This window comes from Lepidothrix coronata, unplaced genomic scaffold (genome assembly GCF_001604755.1).
Source record: "Lepidothrix coronata isolate B3197 unplaced genomic scaffold, Lepidothrix_coronata-1.0 Scaffold63, whole genome shotgun sequence".
NCBI lineage: Eukaryota > Metazoa > Chordata > Aves > Passeriformes > Pipridae > Lepidothrix > Lepidothrix coronata.
In genome coordinates this window covers 1,033,953-1,060,542 of record NW_016690243.1, presented here as the reverse complement: position 1 = coordinate 1,060,542, position 26,590 = coordinate 1,033,953, and the positions used below count along the sequence as shown (strand labels likewise).

At 36.8% G+C, this 26,590-nt stretch overlaps 1 protein-coding gene across 1 annotated transcript in view; it reads right to left on the bottom strand.

The window, feature by feature from the left end:
- Positions 1-21,040, bottom strand: part of TFEC (transcription factor EC) — a 100,653-nt gene extending 79,613 nt beyond the window's left edge. Inside the window, exon 1 of the mRNA XM_017817922.1 lies at positions 20,840-21,040. Within this exon, the coding sequence (XP_017673411.1) occupies positions 20,840-21,040 (201 nt within the window). The remainder of the gene's footprint in view (positions 1-20,839) is intronic.
- Positions 21,041-26,590: the final 5,550 nt, after the last annotated feature.

The window sequence follows — 26,590 nt, the reverse complement described above, 5'->3', positions numbered from 1 at the left end:
TTCAGGTGAATGGTGTGCAAAATATTTCTATTAGTCTAAACAAAATACTATCTGTGACCACACTCTATAGACTGAACTGTTGACTGAACTAGTACAAAACTCATCATCCATGAATTCATACTTGTTAAGCATTCAGTTTCAAACTTGTTTTCATAAGCTATGTTAGCATCAAAATGAAAAACCAAAGAATTCTGTGAAGTATTTTGCATACTTATGTCCATACATAAAACACATATCACTCTGGGACTTGACTTTTTCCTCATTATGTAGAACAAACATCAGGTTTTATCTCATTAAAGTGTAATTCAGGTAAAGCAGATATCAAATCATTTCTCTTCAAGGAACACCAATTTTTTAATATCTGACAATTAAGATAGTTTATACAAATAGGAGAATGTTATCTAACTCTAAAGCAGAAGAGTACTCTAAGTCAATGGTGCAGAGTTGGGCTTGTGATACTATAGTCAAAAATTCAAGAGGCTAAAATATTCCCAAACAATTATTCCTTAGAAGAGAGTTTATGCCAAATCCATAAACTGCCAAAACTGTTTTTGTAAAATCTAACCTCCAATTTTTTAATTCCTTGATAATGCTCAATATATCACACAGTGGAGCCACCATATATTATGTTACCAGCAGCTGTGCTGAGGAACACCTTCACCAGGTAGGGGAGGGGAGGAGGTCTGGTCCTTTGGGACCTTATCTCAGAATGCTGCTCACAGACTAGCCACAATTCAGCATGTGGCTGCTCTCCCCCACTAGTTTCTCTTCTCTCACTTGAAAAACTTAGCTGGCATGATTTCTTATATTGCTGTTAAATTAAGGCAATATCTGCAGGGGCATGTGAGCACATAGGTTGACACTCTACTCTCCTGGAACCCATTTAAAGGGGTGAAATAACGCATTCTGAGGCAAGACAGTGGAGAATTTGCAGTTGCTGTTCACCAGATAATTTCTACATGTCAGTTTTCTAAATTTCTAAATATTGCTTTTCTACACAGAAGTAACCAATAAAATTTAATTTGTACAGAGTCCTAGTTTTTAAGGTAGACTTCACTGTTACAAGAGTATCTCAGGACTTTCCAGAACCCCCAGCCCCAGTCATTGAAGTGATCCCAGAGCTGAAAACATCTCTTTATTTCAGAGAAAAGGGAATTTCTTATTCCAGAAAGAGCTCCAACTACTTTTTAATGTATAAAAGTAAAACATCAGCAACAGTATTTAAACAAACATACAACTTCAGTATCTGCATTGAATGATTATTGCTATCCTTTCCACTTTTTTCTGTATTACTAGATTTGACATTGAAAGTTTAAAAGTTTAAGATGTGCTTTCTGTCAATAAAGTCCTTTTTAGCTGTAAGGCCCTTAAGGAAGTGGTTTGCTATGTCTGTATAATGCTTTGCACTCTGGGGCACTGATGTGGTTGAACAAACAGAATTATCCAGTAACTTCTGACTATGACCTGTTTCAGTCACGGCTGAGCCTTCTGAAAGTGCTCTGTTGCTGAGGTCAATAGCAATTCCTTACAACTTCCACAGGAGCAGCCCAGTGCAGAGGACTGTCACAAGTCCCATATCATGTGTGGAAGCTAAGTTTGAAAGTCTTCTTGACTCCTTTCTCTATGTATAAAGCAGTATGAAATGTAAATTATTTCCTCCCTAAGTAATTAGGAAGAACAGAAATTCATATGTGAATAGTCTTATTACAGCTTACAGATTAATATTCAACTCCTAACTCTGAATTCTAATAAAGGCCCTCCAAGAGCCATGACATAAACTGAACTTCTACTAGATATGGAATACAGCAGAGAACAGAAATAGGGATTGATTCCCCACAAGAACAATTGATTTGAGCTTGAAAAAGGGTACAAACAGCAACAAAACCTCTTTAAGAAAAAGAAGTTATTCTCAACTCGATTCTTAACTGTATGTAAAATGTGTTGCCCTGGTGGACTTAAACCTGAGTACCTGAACATTTTAAGAACTGAACATCATTAAGCTAAAAACAACTATTTTTCCAAAGTAGAAACAAGTTAAGTATCTTCTCAGTAACACAATAAATAAAATACATAAACTTCTTCTTATATTCATTTAAAATGCTACAGTCCAAAGTTAGCTCTTTGTTAAATGCAGCAAGAATATTATCTGATTATGAAACTAGTCACATTAATGAATCTTTCTTTTTTCAGTAACACAATTCAGAAATTGAGCTTTTTCCCTGGGAATTGCATCTTATTTTAAATCCTGTCTCTTATCTAGTAAGCAGTATATCTTATTTAAACAGTAGCAAAAGCCTAGTGTTCTGTTTTTAAATTATTGCTAATGATTAGGAACTTTGCCTGAATAATAAGTACAGGAATTATTATTATCATTAATATTATACATTTTTCATGAACTTTCTGCACTGCACAGGACCGTGATAAAGTAAATGAGGGACCTCAAGTGTTCAGAGGAAAAGGATATCTATTTTCAGATGTGGAACATCTGAAATATAGCAAAAAAATACAAAACCTGGTTCAAAATTCAACACACCAGTCAAAAGCATTGATTTGTTACACTACCTTAACAACTGCAGTATAAAAATAGACACAGAGGATCAGCCTCAAAATGGGTGTAAGCTGGAGAAGTATGATAAATATAGTATAGCAGTAGTCTTTCTTCTCATGACAATTTCACATATCACAATATAATTTGAATCTTGCATACTAACAAGCAATAGTGAGAATGATACTGCAGTTTCCTATGGATTTCTGTTATGTTTCCCTTAAAGCTTTCTCTCCCAGGACCCCCAGTCACCTGTTTTGGATTGTTTCTCATGATCATTGCACTGCATCTTCCAAGAGTTGATCACATCTGCTGCCAGGGAAGGGAGCTTTCAGCCTATGGGCTTCTGAGCCAGAGCGCCACAAAAAGCCAAGAGTCCCCACACAGCTGCTGCCCTTGCTCATGACTCTGCAGACTCATTAAGAGCTTACTTTCCCTATTGTACAATTTAAGCTTTTTTTCCCTATCCACCTGTGGATTTCCATGACACCTCAAGGCAGTTCTGTGGAAACTGGCCTGCAGGGTCAAGAATATTGAGATGGAAGGAAAGAAAGGTTGATGGCAAGGAAACAGATGGCAACTGCCATCAAAACGTGCCACTTTTCTTTAGGAATCTGTGTTAAAAATTATCGAATATTGCTGCCTTGGGAAAGTGATGGAAGTGACTTTCAAACTGAACCTGAAAGGAACATTGCTTCATTATGAGGCATATTCAAAAGTTTTTTTTATTTATTTAATACAGCACAACTTAAAGAAGTACCACAGATTTCATCCCTGTGGGAGGTAACAGAAGGCTACTAGCATAGGCTACTATGGATTTCCATAGTACCTCTCCTTATAAAACCAAAAATCAAATATATTTGTTGAATCTGAATTTATAGGAATTTTAGGAGGTTTTACACGAAATCCAAAACTCTCAACTAATTTCGAAGAAGTTACAAAGTCACCATGGTATCCTTTGAATCCCACAAAACCACAAAACCACACATCTACAGTGATATGAAGATGAGACAATACAGAAGGAATAATGTTGTTTCAGTAAATGTTATTTTAAAAAAATTGTATTTTCTCATAATGTGAAGAATTCTTGTGGAACAACTCTCTAATGTTAAGTAAGAACAGATATGATTGAGAATATGAATTTAGTGAGTTTAATATGTAGTAAATAGCAGACATCAAAAGAAGAAAAGATTTTCGGCAAAGGCATGTGCAGAAGAAAAAATCTGATGCAGTAAAACTTACGTTAAAAATACTGGAGGGGAAAAGAAACAATAAAAAAAACCCACTGAAAATCAGATATTAATCAATATGCACTAACGTGGATTTCGAGCAGGTGAACAGAAGCTCCAATCTTTCTTTTAATTTTCTAGAGTCTTATGATTTTCTCAAATATACCATATGTGTCTGTTGCTGACTAATATATAATAATTGAAATTATAGTGGAGAGATAGACGACAGGATAGCAAAGGCATACAGTGCTTTTGGAAAACTCCACAAAAGAGTATGGCATAATAAACACTTGAAGAAAAGTACCAAGATCAGTGTTTACAGAGCCATAGTGCTGTCTACTCTCTTGTATGGTTCCGAATCATGGATCATCCACCGCCACCACCTGTGTCTCCTAGAACACTTCCATCAACGCTGCCTCCGTACAATCTTAAACATCCACTGGTCAGATTTTGTGACCAATACATCTGTTCTAGAACAAGCAGCTGTCACAAGTATTGAGGCCATGTTACTGAGAACGCAGCTGCGATGGGCAGGGCACGTCTCAAGGATGAAGGACCACCGCCTCCCTAAGATCTTGCTCTATGGTGAACTTGCCACTGGCTGCCGCAAGACAGGAGCCCTGAAGAAAAGATACAAGGACTCCCTGAAACAACATCTCAGCCTTGGCCATATTGATCACCATAACTGGTCTACTCTGGCCTCAAATCGGGAGGCCTGGAGACGCATCATCTATAACGCAGCTGTCTCCTTTGAGAACACACGCAGGATCACTCTTGAGGAGAAAAGGCAACGCAGAAAGAACCATGTTCTGCAGAATACACCATCTAAAGAATTTTTCTGCTGTGCCTTTTGCAATTGGATATGTCTGTCTCGTATTGGCCTAATAAGTCACCAACGCGCCTGTAACAAATGTGGATAGAGCCTTCCCAAATCTTCGTTCGCGAAGCCCAGCCATGATGAGTGACTTGCATACTGAAAGACATTGCATTAAGGATACATATATTGGTTGAAGTCTTGAAAAGCACCATTTAATATTTCACTTGGGAATATTCCCTTTACAATAAGTATTTCAGAAATACTTTCTGAAAGAACTAACATGCATGATGAACTTAAGAGCCACAAAGAAAGCCAGTGAACCAACTGACTGCATACGGCCAGCAATGGCAGCAAGGAAATTGCATAAGAGACTAATAATATGCTTATATTTTGAGGAACATCATGGAACTATAAAGAAATTGCACTTTCATCTTCCAACTGTGAAAAAAATAATTGTAGAAAAAAATAATTGGTAGTGTATTTCAGATTAACTACATGAATGATGCTGACACATCACAGAGATTAAGGTATTACTAATAAAAAAAGAAAATGATATATTCACCTGTTTGCTGCAGCACTCACTAATTAACTGAAATCATAGAGAACGCATTTCTTAGTCTTGTAGGCATTTTTGAGAATACCAACCTAATGTGCCTCATCTAAGCATCTGATCTAGGCACATCTATCTAGGAGGTTAATTTTTAATGCCCATCTTCTGGCACTGTAACCAGTGGGTCAATTACAGTCACTAGCATCTTTTTTTAGTAACAGTGCAAAGGTAGTAAATAGCGTATCACAACTACCTGAACACAGGTTAATTGTTTGTTTGATTACCAGGTGCTTATTTCTGTGATGAAACTGTTGATCCATTATGAATGACCAGAGATTAGACTCATAGGTGGCAGGCACTTGACACCACTAATTGACTGCTCATATGCGTATTTTTGATGTCTTCATCAATGGAATGACAACAGACTACTCATCACAGCTTTTGACCTTTATATACACTTCCACACATTCACACATATATATAGAAGATATTTTAAGCAAGTGTATGTATGCTTAGAGGGGCTGATATATATATTTATATATTGAGTATAACAAATAATCAGAAAAAAAACTATTGACAAGAGCCTACACCTTCTAGTGGATTCTTTTATTTTGTTATTTTTGAAAATAAAGTCCAGTTAAGCTTCATTTCTTCCAAGTCCATATTCCACAGATTTGTATTGTTTTTTGAATCAATGGGCATGATGCAGAGAAAGATGTTTCTATCTGCAGAATATCATCACATTTTTTAGAAGTAATACTGTTTCTACCAGAAGAGTGGCCCATTAACTGTAGCACAGTAGTGAGGGAATCACTTTTGAATTGTCACCAGCACTTCTTTTGGCAGAAACTGTGCTTAAATTACCCCTGTACACACCAAGGCCTGACTTGATATAAAGATCTTAAATAAGAGCACAGAAAAGTTTTGCAGATTTGTGGACCTTTTTTTTCTTTTTATTTGTGTTTAATTTTATTTATAAAAACACAAGGTTTCAAAGAGCTGTATTCCCCATAAGCTTTATTGCCTATGATCCAAAATAATACCTTCCATAGCATGTTTTTTTAATAATGATTTAAATATGAACCAGTGGAGTGTCTTGTCAGGCCAAGTCTCTTCAATGAATCCCTGGCTAGAATGCTTTCAAAATGTTTTCACAGCTTATTTTTCTTTTTGAATACAGAATGATTCTTTGTGCAACACTAAAAATAGTGCTTTTGCAGACTGAAAGTAAAAGTCAATAAAGTTAAATGGTTATCAGCAGGCTTTGAAATTGTTCCCAGGTCTTTTGGCTTACAGGTGGCAATCCTCAGCCCATCTGCAGGGAAGTGATGTTTGCTTTTTGCAGAACTATTGTAGATAATTTTTTTGCATCGTGTACACTCCAGATAGTTAACACATAGCACCTAATGTGAAATATTTTGTGTTAGATATTGGAAGACATCACATTACCAGTTCGTCTTGTTCTGCTTACAGCAGTGGTCAGCACCAGAGGAGCAGAAGGCTGTATGATGAGCACACTTGTCAGGCAGGTCATAAAGTTATCTGTATCACTATCCTAAAATATGAGCTTTAGCATCTCACAGTCATTTGTGGAGCTGTATTTGTTGTAAGAGGTGCTGATCCTGCTGTGAAAGAATGAAGTGTATGTTACTGACTTGAAGGGAAGAAAAGACTTCATGCTTCACTTGGCTGTAAGAGAAGTTGACTGTCTCTCAAGGAAGATCATCTGGCTTGCAAGAAGAATGGCTCAGTGGTTACCTCCTACACAAAGACATCAAAGAGTCAGGTGCAATTTCCTACCTAAACTCAGGTCCCTGGATAATTTTGTGCATTCATCACACATGACATTCATCTCTAAGTGATAGTTTTCTAGTCTATGTCAGGAAAAAGTCTGTCTTTTGGACAATAGCGAGAGAAAGGACCTCCAGAAAGTAAATCACTTTCAGATACCTCTGAGAGACATTATATAAAGGTAGGATTATTTCTTTTTTTTTTTTTTAAGTCTTCAGGAGGTGCTTGTCTCTTATGGGTCATCACAGAGTGAGACTTGGGCAACTAACTTTAATTAGATGCCTATTATTTACATTACTAAAATGCTGGATCCATTTAAGTGTTTCTGGAAGATAAGCCTTATACTATGAGGAATTGAATGTGTGTCTCTGCATCTTAAATTATTACCTGCAATGTGTGACACCTTTCTTACAGTAAGCCTGGGGGGTGAAACTTTAAAATTCATATTATATTGTCAAAATCTCAGTGGGGGACAAAAAATTACTTAGCATAAATATATATGAAATGATGCTGGAGTCAATGGTCCCCAACACCTAAAAGGTATGAACTTAATATTTGTATTGTAATCTTGTTGGCAATTTTACTAATTAAAGGAAAAATCTAGAAACAGAATTAATACTGGAGTTTGAATGATCTGGAAGATACTTCAAGTACTCTGTATGAAATGTATTTTAACTATTAACATTATCACTTAAGCCACAAAATTCACATTTTCAGTAACACAAAGTGGATTACATTGCTTATTTGTATTCCGTCCCACTGAATTTTTCAAAGTAAATTCTCACTAAGTCAGTTGGAGGTTTTTGCGGCAACATTATTTTTTTTCATTCTCCTTGTGTTAGATACCATAGCTTATCTCCAGACCTATTGCAATCTGGTTTTAATTATTCACACCCTTTGGCCTGTAACTGTAATCTGCCTCTTTCAATATTAAAAAGGCAGGACACAGTTCAATTATTCATGGTCTAGATATGAACAAGATGTGAAGTCTGTTCTTTAGAAATATATCTATGATTTGCAACAGCACTAATGAAAGTTACAAGCTTATATTTATCATGTGGTTCCAATCCAGTATTAGTTTCATAATCTTTTGTCAAAAAAAAACCAAAAACCACAAAACAAAATGAAAGAAAAAAAACCAAAACTTCCATTTGCTTTAGAAAGCAAGTGAGATTTGTTTTGTGTACAGAATTGTCTATGATTACAGTTGTATTAATGCACCTCACAAAGTTACCAGACCTGCATGGACGCAGTTTTGGTCTGACCTTACAATGCAACAAACTCTGAAGTAAATTAACATATAATATTAATGGAAAAATTGGCAAATAAATAAAAAAGCTTTGAATATCTGTGCATTGATCTGAAATCATAGTGCATAGAGCAGGTTTTTAGAATCAAATATTTCACTTTGGAACCAGTTTTTCTAACATTGCTAGTTATACATTTTGGCCAAATGACCTGTTTATACTATCTTCAATGTTCCTGTGATGGATGACACTTTCAATAGAAAAAATAAGCAATTGTTATCACACTTTATCACATCTAATGTAAAGTGAATGGTTGAGATACAGTATTTCCAGCTGTGTCCACTTTGCTCTGCAGTTTTCAGTGCTCTTCTCCCTAATTTTTAGTCTCTTCTTTGCTTCCTTTCTGTGTTTGATCTCTTTACTTGTTTACTCTGACTTCCAGCATTACTTCTTATCATTTTTCTTCCTCTCAAGCACCTTTTCTTTCACGTTTTTTGTGATATTTCAGCAAGATACAGTTCTAAAATGATTCCTGTGTTCTGGTCTCTCTCCAGTTTGATCTCAAATCATTGATTATAGCAGTCCCAAGGTTATCATGGTGAACATGCACTATAAGCATAATTAAAGCCAAAGCCTGTAATTCCCAATGCATAAAAATCAGAAAAAAATGGCTAAATAAAACTTACAGAAATTCTTCATTAACTGATTTTATAAATATTGTTTAATCAGGGGTAGAAATTATTTCCAAAGCCACCAAGTCAATGGCCATTTTTTTTTTGTTGTTTCTTTGACCCTTGAACAAATTCACCATTTGTGTCTTTGAACAAATGTATGATTAAATGTTCCTGTTTAGGGATCTGAAATCAAAGGGGTGGTCTTTGTCCTGGGTGGTCTTTGTGTTAATTTTCAGTCATAAGCAATTAATCCACCATTGTGTGTATATCTTATGAGATGTTCTGCTTTAAAAGCACAGTCATTTAAAAAGTACTCAAATCCAAAAACATCATCTACAACTAGCACAATTTCTAGTTATCTGCAAAAGACTAAATGGAAGATTTAAAACAAAATAGCTCCTGGGTTAGAATCTTGTATGCTGTATTAGCCTTGAGCAAAATTTTACAGTGCAACTACTTAACCTACAAGCAAAATTTCATAATGGGAGTACTGAGAGACCTGTAGCTATAACCAGTACTACCAGGCACCAGTATAATATTTCATTTACACTTCTTACAGAGCAATTTTTGATGATCTTGCTGCATGAACGAAAAATCTCATCCCATAGTCTTCAATTCACTACCCTCATGAACTCATAAAAAGGTCTTTTAACCACTGCTGTAATTTTCAAGTGGAAATAATAAAATGGCAAGAGTTAAATATTAATATGCAGTTCTTGCATTGTGCCTTTCTTTGATACCAATTACAACTTGAACTTCACCTAACTCAAAAAGACTGCAGACTTCTCTCAATTAGCAGTAATAGGATTAATACATAACTTTGGAATTGAAGATTTAAATAGGGGAGAAAAAAACTTGGCAAATGTACACTACATGTACTAAATTAATCTCAAAATAAATATGCAGTCCTGGGTGAAATAAGTGGAATGTGGAATGCTAAAGATATGGGGGTTATTGTGGTTTTTCTGCTTTCTTGACAACCTCTACAGATAGCATTGCTTTGAAAACTATCTTGGCTGTAGAATAACAGTGCCTTTTCTTCCTTTATGTTTATGGACACAAGAAAAAGTTGTTGCCATTCACAACAGGTATTCTCCTTTGAAGAGCACCAAAGCCATTTCTGTTCGTTACACTTTTCTCCATTACCAGTTTCTCTGGTTCTCAGCTTTGTGAGATTTAAGCAATCTCACAGATGCAAATTATTGCATTCAAATAGCTGTCTCCTGAGAAAGGATAAACATTAGGTGAAAAATGTTAAGTGGACCAAACATATGTTTCTATACTATGAAGTAAAGAGCAGGCAACTGAATTTTTGACAAAGAATTCTTGTGTTTCTTTACTCATGCTGAATTTTTTGTGCTTTATTTTGTATTTGCATTTGATGGGCAATAAATAATTTAATTTTCCCTGCATTTTGAGTAACTACCTCTACAGCATAAGACACAATGATCCAAAGTGAAGATGCTTTCTGTTTCAGGGAGTACATCTGACTTCCGAAATAAAATTGTAATATCCTAAAATTCCCTATCAAATCAAAAAATGCTGACATCAGTTCTAAAGAGCTGTTTGTATCCTTTTCTCAGAGGCAAATATGAGACACATCATGTTTTACCGATTAAAAGTTCGTACAGCAGGACATTTGAAGTATAACTAAACTAATACAGAACCAGCTGTGAATCAGGACAGATGGGAGACACGTTTAGCTTTTTTTATTTCCTTCCAACCAGTGGAGAAATCAAGACCAAGATCTGCCACAGGTTTCTATTGACAGAACCCATGTTCTTCATTTCTGGAAAAATGCGCTTCAGGAAATACCAGAGAATGACTAAGTGCCCTTCTTCAAAATAGTACAGGAAGATGCTACAGAGATTTGGAAACAAGCATCAGTTGCTGCATATTTAAAAAATCTGGCCCTAATATTATAACAGATAACAACTCCACAAAAGAAAAGAAAGAGTAATACTTTCATGGGTAAAGTTGATCACCGAGGGTTGCTTTGTATTAAGTTCACTAATAAAAAAAATTCGTGGCAGTAGGTATAGCAGCAATCCGTACGAGGAAAGGTGGTGTACTCAAGATCACAACATGCCAAAGATCAACAACGGTTTAGAAGAAACAAGGCTGACAATAAAAGAGGAAACACCATGATGGAAAATATATGAGATGTTTTGAATCAGATTGGCTTCAGCCTCTGTGGTTTTGCTGAATTTGCATGTAATCGTAGATAAATCATGACATCTTAACACTACTGCAATAATATTTTCAGTTTGATTTCAACTACCTGTAAAGTCTATCTGGAATTTTCATTCATTTCAATCTGTTTACCTCTGACTCTAACAAAAGAAGTTAAACCACAAATCAATCGATCTATAAATTTTAAGGATTCAATCTTTTATTTGTAGCTCTCATTTTTAATGTACTGTCTCTGAAAAAAGTATCACTTTCTCAAGTTTTGAAGTGCTGGCCTCCACAAGTCCTACACCCTTGCACAGAAAATAATGTACAGAAGCTAATTCAATTATTATATAGCTATAAATGGAATCTGTCTGGTACTGCTCAGAAAGTAGACAGGCTAGTTAACTAGAAAAGATCATCTGCCTCATGGTAAAAACATACTGACATTTTGGGATGGCTGGAAATAGTTTTGAAAAAATGTATGAGATATATTGCCACCATTGCAGGCGTAGTAAATGGCAGCTGAGATAAGCAAAATTCTCGTTCCACACAGCTGGATCACAACATAGCCCAGAGGTTTCCAGCATATCCAAAATAAAAATCTCTCTAAATTTTTCCCAAAGTTTGATTTAAAATTTCCCTAAATTTCCCCCTTTTAAAGCAGAGAATCATCTAATCACTTTTTCCAATCTGTCCAGATACAGAAGTGGCCTACACATGAAAAAGATAGTCTGTAGAAGTTGATCTGGACAGATTTGAAACCAATAAATCCCACTTTGGTGAGGAGCAGAGGACAGGATGAACACATAGGCTCTAGCCATTTAGACATGGTTGTCATTCTTTATGAAGATTAAGAACTTATAGCTTTGCATTCCTATATTAATCCAAAAGCCAGCCATTGTACAAGCTGCCAGAGTATAGGCTTCCAGACACTGCACTTGTGATCAGAGCCTTGAGCTAAACGGACTCCCATTTCTATGCTATATTTTTGTGGCTCTACTGTGTTAACATTACATGGCAGATATGCAACACTGATTGCAAATTTCCCTAGAAAACACGTGAGAACAAAAAGAGAAATAAAGGAGGGCAGCTGAAGAGGACTTTCTCATGCAATGGACAGTTTATTTGAATATTGAAAGAATATAACTCTATGAATATTTTTCAAACTAAGAAAGCTCTTAAAGTAAGAGATAGGAGTCAAACTTCTAGACAATATGCACATATGATTTGCTTAATATCTACACAAGCTTCAGAGCAAATGAACTAAGGCTCAAAGAATAATGCAGGAAGGGCTTTTTATTTTTAATATATTCATATAGTTGAAAAGAAAACAAACAATTCTGTTTTTTCTAGGGGTGTAAGGGAACCATAAACACTACAGGGAATTAACCCTAGTACCCAGTGATTTACACATTTTTTTATAAAATTAAGAATTGGTTTGAAGTCACAAGTAGACCAATCATTTTTAAAGTGATAACTTTTCCTCTGTTATGTCTGGGTCTGATCTGTGCTATCATATTCACAATTCTATGAGCAATATAAAATTCAGACAGTTTCCAGTTAAAAAGGAAACTATTTGTGCTGTGTCTTCCTCCCTTATTTTTTTTTTAACTCAGTGACAATTCTCATATCAAAGTGGCAACTAATTGCCCTGCCAATTAAATGGTATTGCCACAGCACAGCCTTTATGCATTTGTCCTAATAAATGTCAGATGAGTCTCAACTGCTCACTTCAGCACATGCTAATTTAGGCTGAATACCACCAGCTATTCAGAGAGAGAATTTTTGCTTTAAATAAGATTAATCTCACAAATTAAGTGTGGGATTCCTTCTTATAAAAAAGACCATTGGTTATTCATTAAATCTGAATTACAGGTTTAACAAACACTTGCATAAGAATCATTAATATTATCTGTTGTATAATTACTAATGCAGTGTAAAATACTTAATTCTCAACATTCAGATCTTTTCAAAATTCAATTACTATAACCCTTGTCATAGAGACTAGCACTGCTGTTTCAAAGGTCTTTTTTCCCTAGTGACCCTTCAGCTTGACTACTTCTTGCCTGGCTGCCATTTGTCAGTTCAGGAATAGTATGACTGTCAGCTGTAGACTTATATCGGACTCCTAACTCCCATCATGGTCCTCACTTTTACAATGAAGTTGATAGTAGACTGGCAGTCCTGTTATGCTTTTACTGCTGGGCCAGCATTTCAAGAAATGCTGATCTTCTTTGCAAGTCTGTGGAGCTTTTCTCTGTTGCAGGTGACAAGAAACAGTCTCCTTTCATTAACACTAGAAAAGCCCGAATGCCTTCAAGGTAGAGACAGCAGTGTTTGCACTATTGCTGTCTACTTTACAATTGTAAAACCTTTGCTAATTCTTAGTAGGACCTGTTCATATTCCCCATGGAAAAAAAAACATTAAAAATAAAAATAAAAAAAAAAATGCTTGAAAATGGGCTCTGCCCCTATTTGTACCACCTCTTTTGAAATATACATTGAACAGCACATAGTTGTCAAAAGAGAAGTTTTACAGGACCCACTCAAGCTATAATTTTATTCATAAAATTGACTTAGGAATGGTGGTGGACACTGAGCCCAGAAGTCATGGAAGAGCCCATATTCTTTTCACTGAATTCCTGACCAACTAGAAGAACATAACTGTTTGCAAAATGCTGTTATGAATTGTCCCAGGACCCTGTAACTTCCAAAACCTCAGTGAGGGAGAGCACTAGTAGGCATAGGTTAAAACCATGCCAGGAACTCTTCTAAGAGTTGCTAAGAGGCTGACTGCCTGCACATGTCCTGGACATACTTAAATGTGCAAGTGTGGACAGACAGCTTACTGCTGCTCAGGGTTCTGAGCTAGGAATACATGGGGAGAAATCAGGACATCCTGTGATTAAATCATGACTATTTTTCTTCTTAGATCTGTCTTTCACACTTCTTGGCCTCCTTCATTCAAAGAATCACAATAGACTTTAGACAACCATACTTACAGTAGACACCTTCAAGTCCTTAGAAAATTGTTACCTGTGATTCTAATTTTGAGTCAAAAATCAGCTTTTGATTGAGTGTTAATGCTTTCTTCAACTGATGAAGGTGATGGACCTGCTGAACTTACTCTTTCAGTCGCAGCGACATCAGTGATTTCCATGCTATGGGAATTATCGCATAGAAGTAGGTCAACAGCTGTGCTCAGATGTGAAGAGTAGTGTGTAAGAATAGACATAGCAAAAATAAAGAGGTCTAAAAAATGACCAAAAAATGATGAGGTATATGGGAGAAAGAATCGAGACTGTAGACTTTACACACTGTAAGGTTAAAAAGATGAAGTCTGTGAAGTTTGAAAAGGAGAAGAAAAGAAGAGATATTATAAAAGTCTACAAAATAATGAGTGAGCCTGAGGATCCTAGACAGATCTCTCTATTTATTTCCCACTTACTCATATCTTTTGGTCTCCATTCTGCTCCTCCTCTTTCCAGATTTTCCAAGAGGTATTTTGCTCTCCTTCCCCTTTCCCTTTTCTCTCTTATTTATGAACCTCTTTACATAATTTCCACCCTTCCTCTTCTCTATATACTCTTTCTTATGGTATAAATATCAATATAAAATCTAAAGTTTTTCTTAGTATTAATAAATGTATTACATTAAAAATAAAAATACTATAATGCACAGAATTAAAAAGTAATGTATTTTAAATTACTGCCATGAAACAAGCTACAGACACAGATAGTTGTGCTGCCACAAACTGCTTCAGCAAACAGTCTAGGAAGACTTAAAAAGCATAATAACCTCAATTACTTTACTTGTGGTAATTTGACAAAATTAAATTTTAACCCTCAAGCATTAGCTCATAAGCTAATTTTAAAGTGGGATCAGGAAGTTTTGAAAATTCTATACATTTTCTGAAGCAAAAGACATAGAGGTAGAATTCATTTGACTGTGTGTATGAGAAAATGAAGATGCCTACATCCAAACTAATTACCTAGACTTTTTTTTTAAGTCAACAGCAAGAAAAAAGTCACTTTGAGGGTGCGTTCCATCTTACTTCAAAGTAAATGCCTAAGATAAGCCAGATAAATTGGATTTTAAACAGGCCTGCTTGCCCCACTGGCTACAAAAAATTGATAAAGCGTCTAGTTCAGATGTAGATACCTGTTTCAGAGATAGGAGATATGCCAGTGAGGGTCTTCTGAAACAGATTATTGAGCAGATGGGATATATGCATGGATCTGAAAAGGTTCTTCTGGAATACATAGTGCATTTTCATGCTTTAAAATGATGTATTTTTGTGGGAGTAGTAAGACTGCCATTCTATTCTCCCTCTCATACTGTCTCCTAATCCATCAAAAATTTATCAAATTATGTGCCAATTCACTAAAAAAAATCAGCTCAAGAAAGTGTTTGCATTGTTGTATGAAGTATGTGAGTTGTTTCAATCAGCAGAAGATATCTGAAAAAGGAACTGAAAGGATGTCAGTGTGGCAGACACTGGGTAAATGAGACTCTCTACATGGGAAATATAAGACAGGCAGCACAGGACTTTTAAGGTATTTGTGATTTTCAAAATACTTTTAAAATGCCATGACTTCCCTCCTAGCAATATCTGGACTGGACCTGTTCTGTTTTTAAACATAAAATTTACCTGCAGAAAGGTTTTTAAAGAGTAAGCATTAAAATTAAGCCCCAGCAGCTTAAAACGATTATTTCCAAAAGAAATGTAGCCAATTTTAGACATGTTTGTGAGAAGCTTGTCTCCATGCTTCCCCGGTGTCCCAGGTCACCACAACAGTATTATTCTCCCTAGCCACTCATACAGAAAATCAAAGTAGAGTGGGGATTTTAAAGTGGTTAATGCACAGCTTTTCCCAATATATACAGTCAAGTATTACTCTTGTGTAATTACTCATTACTCAGGTGCCTGAAATTAGCTTCCAATCACTGTCCCCTGCATACCTTTGCTGTGTATATTGGAGAGTGTGTTCTCAGTGTTTTAGTGTCTCTTAGCTGTTGGTGGATTTTTCTGCAGGTTGCCTTTAAATTTCATTTTGCTCTGGTTAAACAGATAATGCTCCTCAAATCTTTCATGATAATTTAAATCTTTTTTATACTTTTATAATTTGCTGGACTCTTTGGCTAGTCCTCACCTTCCTACAAGTTTCCTACTGGGTCTCTCGAGATATGAATTGACACAGCATCCAGTAATGGTCAGACCAACCTCAAATACAAAGGTAAATCAGAATCCATAGCCCTATTAAAGTATTGTTTGTTTATTTATATACATTTTTAGATATACAAATCTGATTTATTATTTTGCTGCAGCGTTACTCTGGCAGCTCATTTTCAGTTGCTCAAGGTCTCTGACTCATATGTCTTTGACAAAATTACAGGTTTCTAGCATAAGAAGCCCCAAGAGGACAAGAGGAAATGTCTTCAAGTTGCTTCAGGGGAGGTTTAGATTGGATATTAGAAAAAAATTTCTTCACATAAGGAGTTGTCAAGCACTGAAAGAGGCTTCCCAGGGAAGTGGTTGAGTCACCATTCTGGGAGGTATTTAAAAGAGGTGTAGATGTGGCACCCAGGGACAGGGTTTAGTAGTGGACTTGGCAGTGTTAGGTTATCAGTGGACCTAATGATCTTTATTTTCTATTTGATTCTATTCTATTCCACTCCATTCCATTCCATTTTGCTCCATTCCATTCCATCTTGATTTTTTTCATTTTCTGAAGTGCAATTTTTATACTTCACATTAAAATACACATTATTTAGTTATACACATAGTTTGACAGTTTGAAAAGTCCATGCTATTCTATGCTGCACTCTTCTCCACCCCCTCAGCAAATAAGTCACTTACTTAAAATGTTTTCAGTAGCTGACAAGATATTTGATATAGTTGATAATATATTTATGTAGCACTGGGCCAAGAGGTCATTATTGTACTACTATTGTACTACTCTAAAGGACTATGTCAAAAATCAGCAATGATCTCCCACTTCCAAATCCATTTTCAAATCTGTCAGTTATTTAGTTTATTGATTCAGTTATTGCACAGAAAGTAAATTTGGTATGGGTACTAATCAAGCACCTTGAAGAAACATGACTATACTATATGAACAATCTTAGTTCTATCAACCAAACTTGAAATCAGATCAAAAGAGATACAATTTTTTTTGACAAAATCAGGTTTCCATAAGTCACATATCTTTTTTCGTGCTTTCTTAAAAAGTCCCATATCAACCATTTTTATGCTATTTATTATGAATAAACTAACTCTTTTAAAATACTGTCACAGCAACAAAGTTTTTCCAATCATAACACCTCTTCACCAGGGAATGTATCATGCTTAGAATGTTTGTATTTTAATTATTGTTTCTGGTTTTAGCAATGATAATTAACTAAAAGTCACCAATGGTCTTTGCAAAGGACATGCACAATGCTAAACTTGGGAACACACATTCTATTAACGACAACAAACAGGCATGCCATGGAGATGGGATAGGCTGCAGAAGGAATATACATATAAATTAAATAATTCAACCTCCATCCAAATGTGTCCATTAAAAGATGAGATAGGAAACAAGATGAGTGGCAACCTGAAATACTAAATAATTAGTTTCCTTTGATTGCTTGCCAAATAAAAATTTCCACCAAAACTAGTATTTATTAAAAACCATTCCTAGAAAAAACAAATTTTCCTTCAAAATGTGTTTCTAGTCGGTATCTAAGCTGAACTTTCACTAATATACTGGAACACTCCTGAGAAAAGGGCAGCAGGGTGTGAACACAGAGAACAGGAACCTAGTCCTATGCCCAGTGACTGCCAGATGACGTTTCTCACAACACATTGCCTTTCACCCTATCAGGCATTCATTCAGGAGCGGAAGTCACACTTTTTGAGTAACGAATGGCATCCTACTTTCATCTGGATTTTCTTTCAAAATCTTCAGTCAGGATGTTTGCTAAAGCTGAAGTTTACAGGGCTTACAAATACTCCAGAGGAAAATCTGGCCACTCTTTTACTTCCTTGTGTATTTCTATAGGTTAACCTGTCTTCTTGGAGAGCGGAGGTGACTTCCCTTGATCAACAGACAAATTAATCTGGATCCAAGTTTTGTGTCACAAAAAGAGGCCTCAGATCTCAAACTCTCTTTCTTAGCCCTTGGCTACTGTTTTCCTAAAATACCAAACTAACCCTTTTTTGCTACTTCCCAAATCCTTGATCTCAAAGACAACATTCTCAGTGGCATTCTGTGGTAAATCTTCACTCAAGATGGATTACACATTAGTGCTCACTCTGGGCAATGAAAGATTTTTTATCCCTTGACTGCAATGCAAACATGCTTCACCTATGAACACCAGAACTTCCATGCATGCAAAGAAAATTTGGGACTTGCAGAAAGGTATAATGGTCCGTCCTTACATGCTGTCAACTCCAAGATCCCACTTTATATGTTATAATTCCTCAGAGGTTTATAATTCCTCCATTCTTCTCAACAAATCCCTTTTCTCCTTTTCGACAGCCAAAAAAGGAGAGATTGGCTTTGTTGTGAAGTCTCCAGTAGAAAATTTGCTCAATCATATGTCTTGCTACAGGGTAATGACAGTGAGTCCTTAATGGCATGCTGGGACTCCACGAATGGGTGAGAAGAAATCACATCTAGAAGTCAACCTATCTTTAGATATGTACCTTAAAATACTACTACCTAATTATGGATTGGGCATGATTTCTTGTCTAAATCCTGAAACCTGCCGTGAAAAATTCCTCTGATGACCCAATCTTCTTTGAGACCTTCTGGAGATGTTGCTTCCTGTCCACCCTGACCACCCTGACTTATGCATAAGAATATTTTTAGTTTTCTCTCATTTTTATTTTTTGCTTCTAGTATTTCTCTCCAGTAATATGTGACTTTCCACATCTTTTTTTCTTTACTTCTTTATCTTTTTCTCTCCACTTACTTGCTTTGTCACCACTTTTCCTCAGTCCTTCCAGCTTACCTACCTCCTATTTCTTTCACCATTTCCCTCTCCTGTCTCCCCCTTGCTATAATTTTCCTTAGCCCCTCCTTTTCTCCACCTTTCCCCACTTCTGTTTTCATTGTGATTTCTGACCTGCAAAGTGCTATGCCCACAGGTTCTTCAGCACCCGCCAGCCTCTTCAACCAAGATCCTCCAGCAGCTCCAGCTGCCTGAGTTAACCCAGAGATTCCAAAGAGGCTGAGAGGCACTTGCCTTCCAACAGGAGCTAGAGGAGGGTTAGCACTGCCCTGAAAGTTGAAGCAGAAAGGGTCAGTTTGCCAAAGCAGTGAGACTGGCAAGAAGACATGGTGCCAGCCACATGCTGCCTCATTTATGTTCCCCCAATTAAAGCAGTCTGTAGGGAAAGTAGCATGCCACTGCACTGGTGTACTTGCCCCCTCTGAGTGCTTGTTAGTGCTCACCACACTCAGCATTTCCTCTCACTGATTGATAGGACGATATGTGTGTGTATGGCAGAGAGAAGATTCATTACAGCGCATTAGCCAGACAGGCAGACAAATGCCCACAGGGGCAGAAAAGCTGCAAGGAATAAATAAAAACTTTATTATTTTTCTAAAACTTCTTTTCCCCAGGCTACAGTGAGGAACACTGGAGGAACAGGAGAGTGGAGATAGCCAAGAAGTGAAAGGGAGTGGTAAGAACTGGAGGGAAAGTTTATTAGCAGTCAAAGAAAGGTTTAAAATATTCATTGTTGGATTCAGAGTTTGGATAGTAGTTGAATCTCTATTTATATTTTTATTTTCAGTCCCATTGCTAAATGGGAAAGAAAGGGTCAGTGCGTCAGATACCAAGTTATCAGGACATTCCTGATGTAACATGTCTGAAATGTCTGAAACCTGGCTGCTCCACTCACTGGTATTTATCATCCCTCAGTTTAAAAAATGAAAAACAAACTACTACCAGCCTTTATCAACAGCTGCCACCATGTGGTATTTGAAATACCACAGTTACTTCCAAATAGAGAGAAATATGGTGGTGTCATCTGATCTGTTCAGTGATGGGTTTTAAGCATCCATTCTGTAACAGCTTGTAATAGGTGATGTGGCTGGTGTGGGGTAGCTCTGCACCCCTGCACACACTACTGAGATGAAGGAGTGGGTAGCCTGTGCAATATTGTCCCTTACACCGTCACCACTGTACCAAACCACTTGCCCATCACCTGTCCTGGAGTCCAGACTACAGTCCAGAACTGCCCTAGGCTGTAAACAACAGTGCAAGAAAAAAATACCCAAAATGGCTGATGCCAAAACCACATCTGTCAGATACAGATTTGCCAGGAGGCAGCATCCTCTCTCCCCTTATCATGAGATGCTGCCTTCTGCCACAGCGCAAAGAAGCAAACAGGGAGCTGCTGGACCCTGTTCCTGCTGCCCCCTGGCTGGCTCTTAGCTTGTCTGCTGCCTTGAAATACGTTGTGATGTGGAAAGAAAACTCCAGAGACATTCCATTATCCAAAAGTAAGAGAGAGTGTAAATTGTCAGCCATGGATCAGTAGAAAGTTGATCCTAAGATTAATGATTCAAAGAACATGTTTTGAGGCAGCACAGGGACAAGATGTAGGTAGTTAATACCCTGCCATTTGCTTGCTTGAGCCCTATGTCTTTTTTAGGACATGGTAATTTCAACAGCTTCACCCTCACCTTCCTCCTGGATTTCATTTAGGTGCACTCCAAAATGAGCTAATCATGTTACAATTAAGAATAGCTTTCTACAGATAACACAGCATTCCAAAACACGCTTTGTAAATATCTGTTGGTAATATGGGTACCTCTGAAATTGCCGGAGCTTTGTCTGATGAAAAGTGAGTTCCCATCGGAAAAGATCCATTGAATGCAGGATGCTGTGAAACTGGCATGTGACACTGTGAATAACGTGCATGGTTTTCTTCTCGAGGGTGCTTGTCTGGCCACTTTTGATCCTGTAGCTTTCCTCTGAGCTGAAACTGTAGTCCAGTCAGTGCCTGTAGCATTGCTTTATTTCTTCCCTTTCCACTATTAGCAGAGCTGAAAAAATCACTATAAAACACACACAAAATAGAAGCAGCAATTTATTTTTTTGAACTCTACTCTACTATTGAAAGAAAAAATCCTTAAATATAAACCCAAATTAATATTATGGTTATAGGGCACCCATAAGGACACAATCCCTAACATACTACTGAAGAAAAAAAAAAAAAAGAGATGAGAAGAAACAGTTGGCATTCAGTTAACAGTCATGTTTGGAGATTTGTGACTGACTTTGTTATTCCAAGGGAAGCCAGGTACTAGTCTCTTGGGATTAGGTACAAAGGCAAGAAAAAAGTGGACACGTATGAATCTCAAAGGTGACTGCTGGGTTAATAAAACAGTCTGTTTTCTGTTCACCCACTCTTCCTCTCAGTGTGCAAGTACATTAAAATGTGTCAAAAGGAAAGCCATTTGCTGGGGAAAAATAATTCCGCTAAAAGTCAAAATTTCCAGCTGGTGTGTTACCTTGGTGTGTGCAAGTGAGCTAACAAAGTGACCCATACATCTCACTGGATGAAAGTTGGTATCCTCATTAAAGTAGAAACAAACACTTGAAAACAGGAACAACTGCCAGTTAAAAAAAAAAAGGACCACAACAGAAATGAGAAGCCTTCATTTTTCCCCATTCTGCTTCCTACTTGCTCTATAGCAGATACTATATATATTTAAGCAACCACTTGAAAAGTAATGAAGGCAAAATTCTGTATGCAGTAACCATTCCCATTTGCTGGAGGAATTGCGTTGCTAACAACCATCCACATTACCATTCTATGTTTAGAAGAAGAAATATTTTCACAGTCCGGTTTCTAAACTGCCACATATAGACAAGGATTGGTTCCTGCAAAGAGTCACCCTTTCAAAAGTAAATAGCTCTGGGGAAAAACACTTATATCTGAACTACTCACAGTAAAAAGTATCAGCCTCCAACTCTTCAAAATAAAAGCACATTTATACTGGTGTATACTGCCTTTGCCCCCAGGAAAAACAATGAGGCTTGAACACAATCACTAATTCACTGCAGTGTGAAGGTTTTATGTAATATGAACAGCATGAGACATTAGATCTCCGGTTCCTTGGCCCAAGCCCTGGCAGAAAGCACCATCAGTTAAACAGAAAGCAAAATGAGGGAAGTGGTACACCACAGTGTGAGAAACCCTTTTTTTTATTGATGACAAGATTTTTCCTTCGGGTTGGGAAGAAAAAAAAGGAATAAAGAAGTTTTCTAAAATCTCTAATAACCACAGCAGAGTTTATTATGATGTACCACAAAATCCCATCATGGGTGAGATTGGAAAGACCTCTGGGGATCATCTAGTCCAGCTGCCCTGCTCAAAACAGGATCAACCACAGTATGTTGCTCAGGGTCATGCTGAGTTTTAAATATCTCCAAAGACAGAGACTCCACAGCCTGCCCAAGTAACCTATTCCAGTGTATGACCATGCATATACTATTTTTTTTTTGTCATGAGGAATTGAAATTCCGCTCATTACAGTTTGTGCCCATTGACTCTTGGCCTGTCATTGGGCACCAAGACCCTGGCTCCACATTTTGTCCTCCCAGTCCAGCAGGTATTTATACATACATGAAATTCATCCTGAGCCTTCTGTTCTCCAGACTGAACAATGGTAGCTCTTTCACTGTCTTCTCATAACTCACAAACTCCAAGCTCTTTAATATATTTGTGGCCCCTTGCTGGACTGACTCCAGTACATCCATGTCCTTCTCATACCAAACAGCCCAGAACTGAACCCAGCACTCCTGTAGCCTCCACAGTGCTCAGGAGACGAAAAAGATCACACCCTTAACGTAGTGATGCAGTGTGGTCCCTGATGCACCCAAGGTGAGGCTGCTGGGTTTCCTTGCTGAAAGGATGTGCTGTGGGCTCATGGCCCACCAGGACCCCCAGGGCCTTCTCTGCAAAGCTCCTTCCTAGATGGCCAGGGTCAGCCTGCACTCGTTCATGCAGTTACTTCTCCCCAGGTTCATTGGAAATTTGGCATTTCCATTTGTTGAATTTTTTGAGATTCCTGTCAACCCATTTCTCTAGATAGTCCCTCTGAAGAGCAACACAATCATTTCATAGAGCAACCAGTCCTCCTGATTCTCTGTTGTTTGGAAAATTGAACTCTGTCCCATCATCTAGGTTATGAATGTAGATTTTAAGCTATACTGGACTCAGTGCTGAGCCCTGAGGAACACCACTAGTTACTGGTCTCCAGATAGTCTTTGCAAAGTTGATCACGACACTTTGAGCTCAGCAGTTCAGCCAATTTTCAATTTAATCACAATGTACTGTCTATTTAAAAATTCATCAGTTTGTCTGTGATGACACTGTAGGAGAGAGCTTCAAAGGCCTTATGAAAGTCAAGGTAAACAACACCCATTGCTCTAAGGTGGGTCTACCAGGCTAATAATCTCACTGTAGAATTCTATCAGGTTGATTGTGCATAATTTTTCTTCTTCTTTAGTCTTCATTTTGCTGTTGATCTACCTGTAGAAACCATTCATGACTCTCTCCAGAGTCAATGCCAAAAAACCCAAACAGCCACTGCCCTCATGCCTGAAGTGGCCATGCAGTCAGACTAGATGACCGCTGTAGATTCCTTCCAACTGAACTATTCTATTCTATTCAAATGGAGATTGTTAATTGTTTCAATGTATATCAACAGGGCCTTTTAAAATGTGCATTATGTTTCTGGCACATAGAATTCATTCCCTGTTATGCCAATGCCTGCTTAGGGTTCTTTAAAAAAAATTTTACGAACCTGTTAAACTATAATAATCACTAAATAGCTGTTATGCACTAATACATATCGAAGAACAAAACAAAAATTTTAAAACATTATGTAGAACATTTTTGGTTGTGCCAGTAACAGCAGTGGAGAAGAACAAAGCCTTGGGAGATTTTTCCTTTTGACTAAGGCTCTGTCAAGGTATTTTTTACCAGCTAGTACGCACTAAAGAGAGAGTAACTGTAACTGCATAAAAATGCAAGTTTCAACACTCCAGCATCCCCACTTCTTTTTGCTCACAAAATAAACAACACTTCTGAAACTTACTCCACTAATATTGACCCCTGCAATTCTGCGTAGAGCAATGCTTGAGTGTCCAGAATAATTGTCAGGACAAGGACCTGGCTTTGCTCTTTCAGAGCACCTTCAACTGAGGCTCTGATATTATTTACATCACAAAAACTACAGTGCAGCTTCCCACAGCATTTCCTTCCAATAGATACAAGCAAGAGGAAAAGCTGGGGAACAGTCTAGCTAACATATCTATGCTGATTCAAAAATAAAGTGAATTGTACTATATCTCCTAATTGCTAACGTTGTTCCTTACCCAGAGAGAGTTCTTTTGTACTTTGATCCATTGTGCCTGCATTAATCACCTGTTCTACAGGTATGTGCATAGTCAGCTCCTGACTAAAGCCCAGTAAAAACCAAAGTCTTCCCATGTTCCCAGGTCACCTTCGTCTTGTGCCTGAGCACCAGGCTGCCTCAGCCAAGGGACTAGCTAGTGTTGCTTCCCAGCTGTTCTGCAGTGTGAACGATTTCTCTTCTTTACCTCACTGGCCCCCTCTCCTTTTTTGGCCAAACGAATTCAGCATGAATACCTACAAAGTTCTGAAATATGAAAATTGAGAAGATGGCTGTACCTGACCCTTCCTGGTCACTGCAGTCTTATCATGCCTGTTTGGTGGTCACACTTGCATACTAAAAACCTAATCTTGCAGTCCTTTTGCAAACTAAACTCCCCATTGACTGATATGTCTTTTGTATTAAAAAATTTACTGGCTATGCAGAACAGCAGCTCTGAACAAAGGAATTTAGTAATTTTTCTTTTAGTTTTCCCTTTCAAAAATGCCCTAAGGCAGTCATCTATTTCAATCAATGGAAGTCTGAAATGTTCAATCAAAAAAAAATCTAGTTTTGCACCAATAGAAACATAAAAGACATCTAAAAACCGAAAATATTATTTTTGTACACATTGAGGACCAGATGTCTTCACATTTCATTGACTTTTTGTTAACTCTTTACTTGCCAACTTTTTGCCTGGAGTTACTTCTGACAGTGAAGGAACCTGTGTTTAATAAGGAATGCATACTTATGATCCTTTAGTTATGTTAGTGGGGAAACAGGAGGACAGCCACATATACAAATGTTATGTATAACGGACATACAGACATTTCAAATATACTTCCATTTATAATTTATTCATTTATCTCAGCAATTTTGCAATTAAAATAGTAAAAAGTAAGTTGAATTAGTATTTTGAAACTGAAATCCAACTTAACTTACATGATTTGCACAATATCTTGCAAATAGCTAAAAAAGAAAATCCTACACTCATTTAAAATATAATTTGCCTCTACCTGATGTGCTTTCTTCTCAAGTGATCAAGTAGTATCATCAAAAAAAAAAAAAGTAATATATTTTTCTTTTTTTTTTAATATATAATTTTGGGCTTTCAAAATTTTCTCCTCAGACTATCAAGTCAAAGAATTCCAATGGAAGCCAAAAAGTTTGAAAGATGCATTAAAATATATGAGTTATTTCAAAGTAAAAAATCTCATAAGAATTTTGCATGAAGGTTAAGTTTAAATGCAAGGTAATTATATACTGGTTTGGAAATATTCAAATGTAATCCAATATAACCATAACTCTGATCTGAAGCAATATCAAGGAATAAATGCGTATTTATGTTGGTAACAGTTTAGTCCTTGCAACTCTGGAAAAGATAAAACTGATTTTTAAAAATTCGATACAATTTATGTAATTCAAAGTCTGGCTTTTTTGGTTTTTTTAATTTCCCGTTGGAGTAAAATATAAGATACAGAAATTCTGAAAGAGAAAAAAAGTTTCACATTTTACAAAGGGGCATAGGGAAATAAATAGGATGAGCTTGAATATTAAGTGATGAAGATAATGAACAAGTGGACTTAACTTGAGAATTTAAAGGATGATTCACTAAAATAGAATTTCAGCAGTATGTAAAAGACAAGAATGAGAACTGGTCAGAAAGCTGCATAAAGCCATAAAGGGGGACACTAAGGAGATTTGGAATTATATATCCAGATACATCACATTATGACTCAGACAAAAGCCCTGCTCTAGAACACTAACACCCAAGAATCACACATAGAATAGACTAATGAGCAATACATATCTTTTTGAGCAGCCTATACCAGAAAGATTATTAAAGTGGAAGAAAATTAAATGAAGGTAAACAGCAAACATTGATAAAGGACTTAGGAACTGAGTTATGAAGAAAGCTGGAAAGAATTACATGACAAATACAGTGCTTCTAACATGATATATATGAAAAACATGTATACCAAGAAATAGAAATATTACAAGAAGAAAATGAGTTAGCCTTGTAATTATGGTAATATTAAGACTATTAAGTAGAATATCATAACAATTTTTCATAAAAAACATGAAACAACAGGGATATATTGTCCCCCCAAAAGTGATATAATCCCCACCATTTGATTTGTTTAAATTGGGACTTG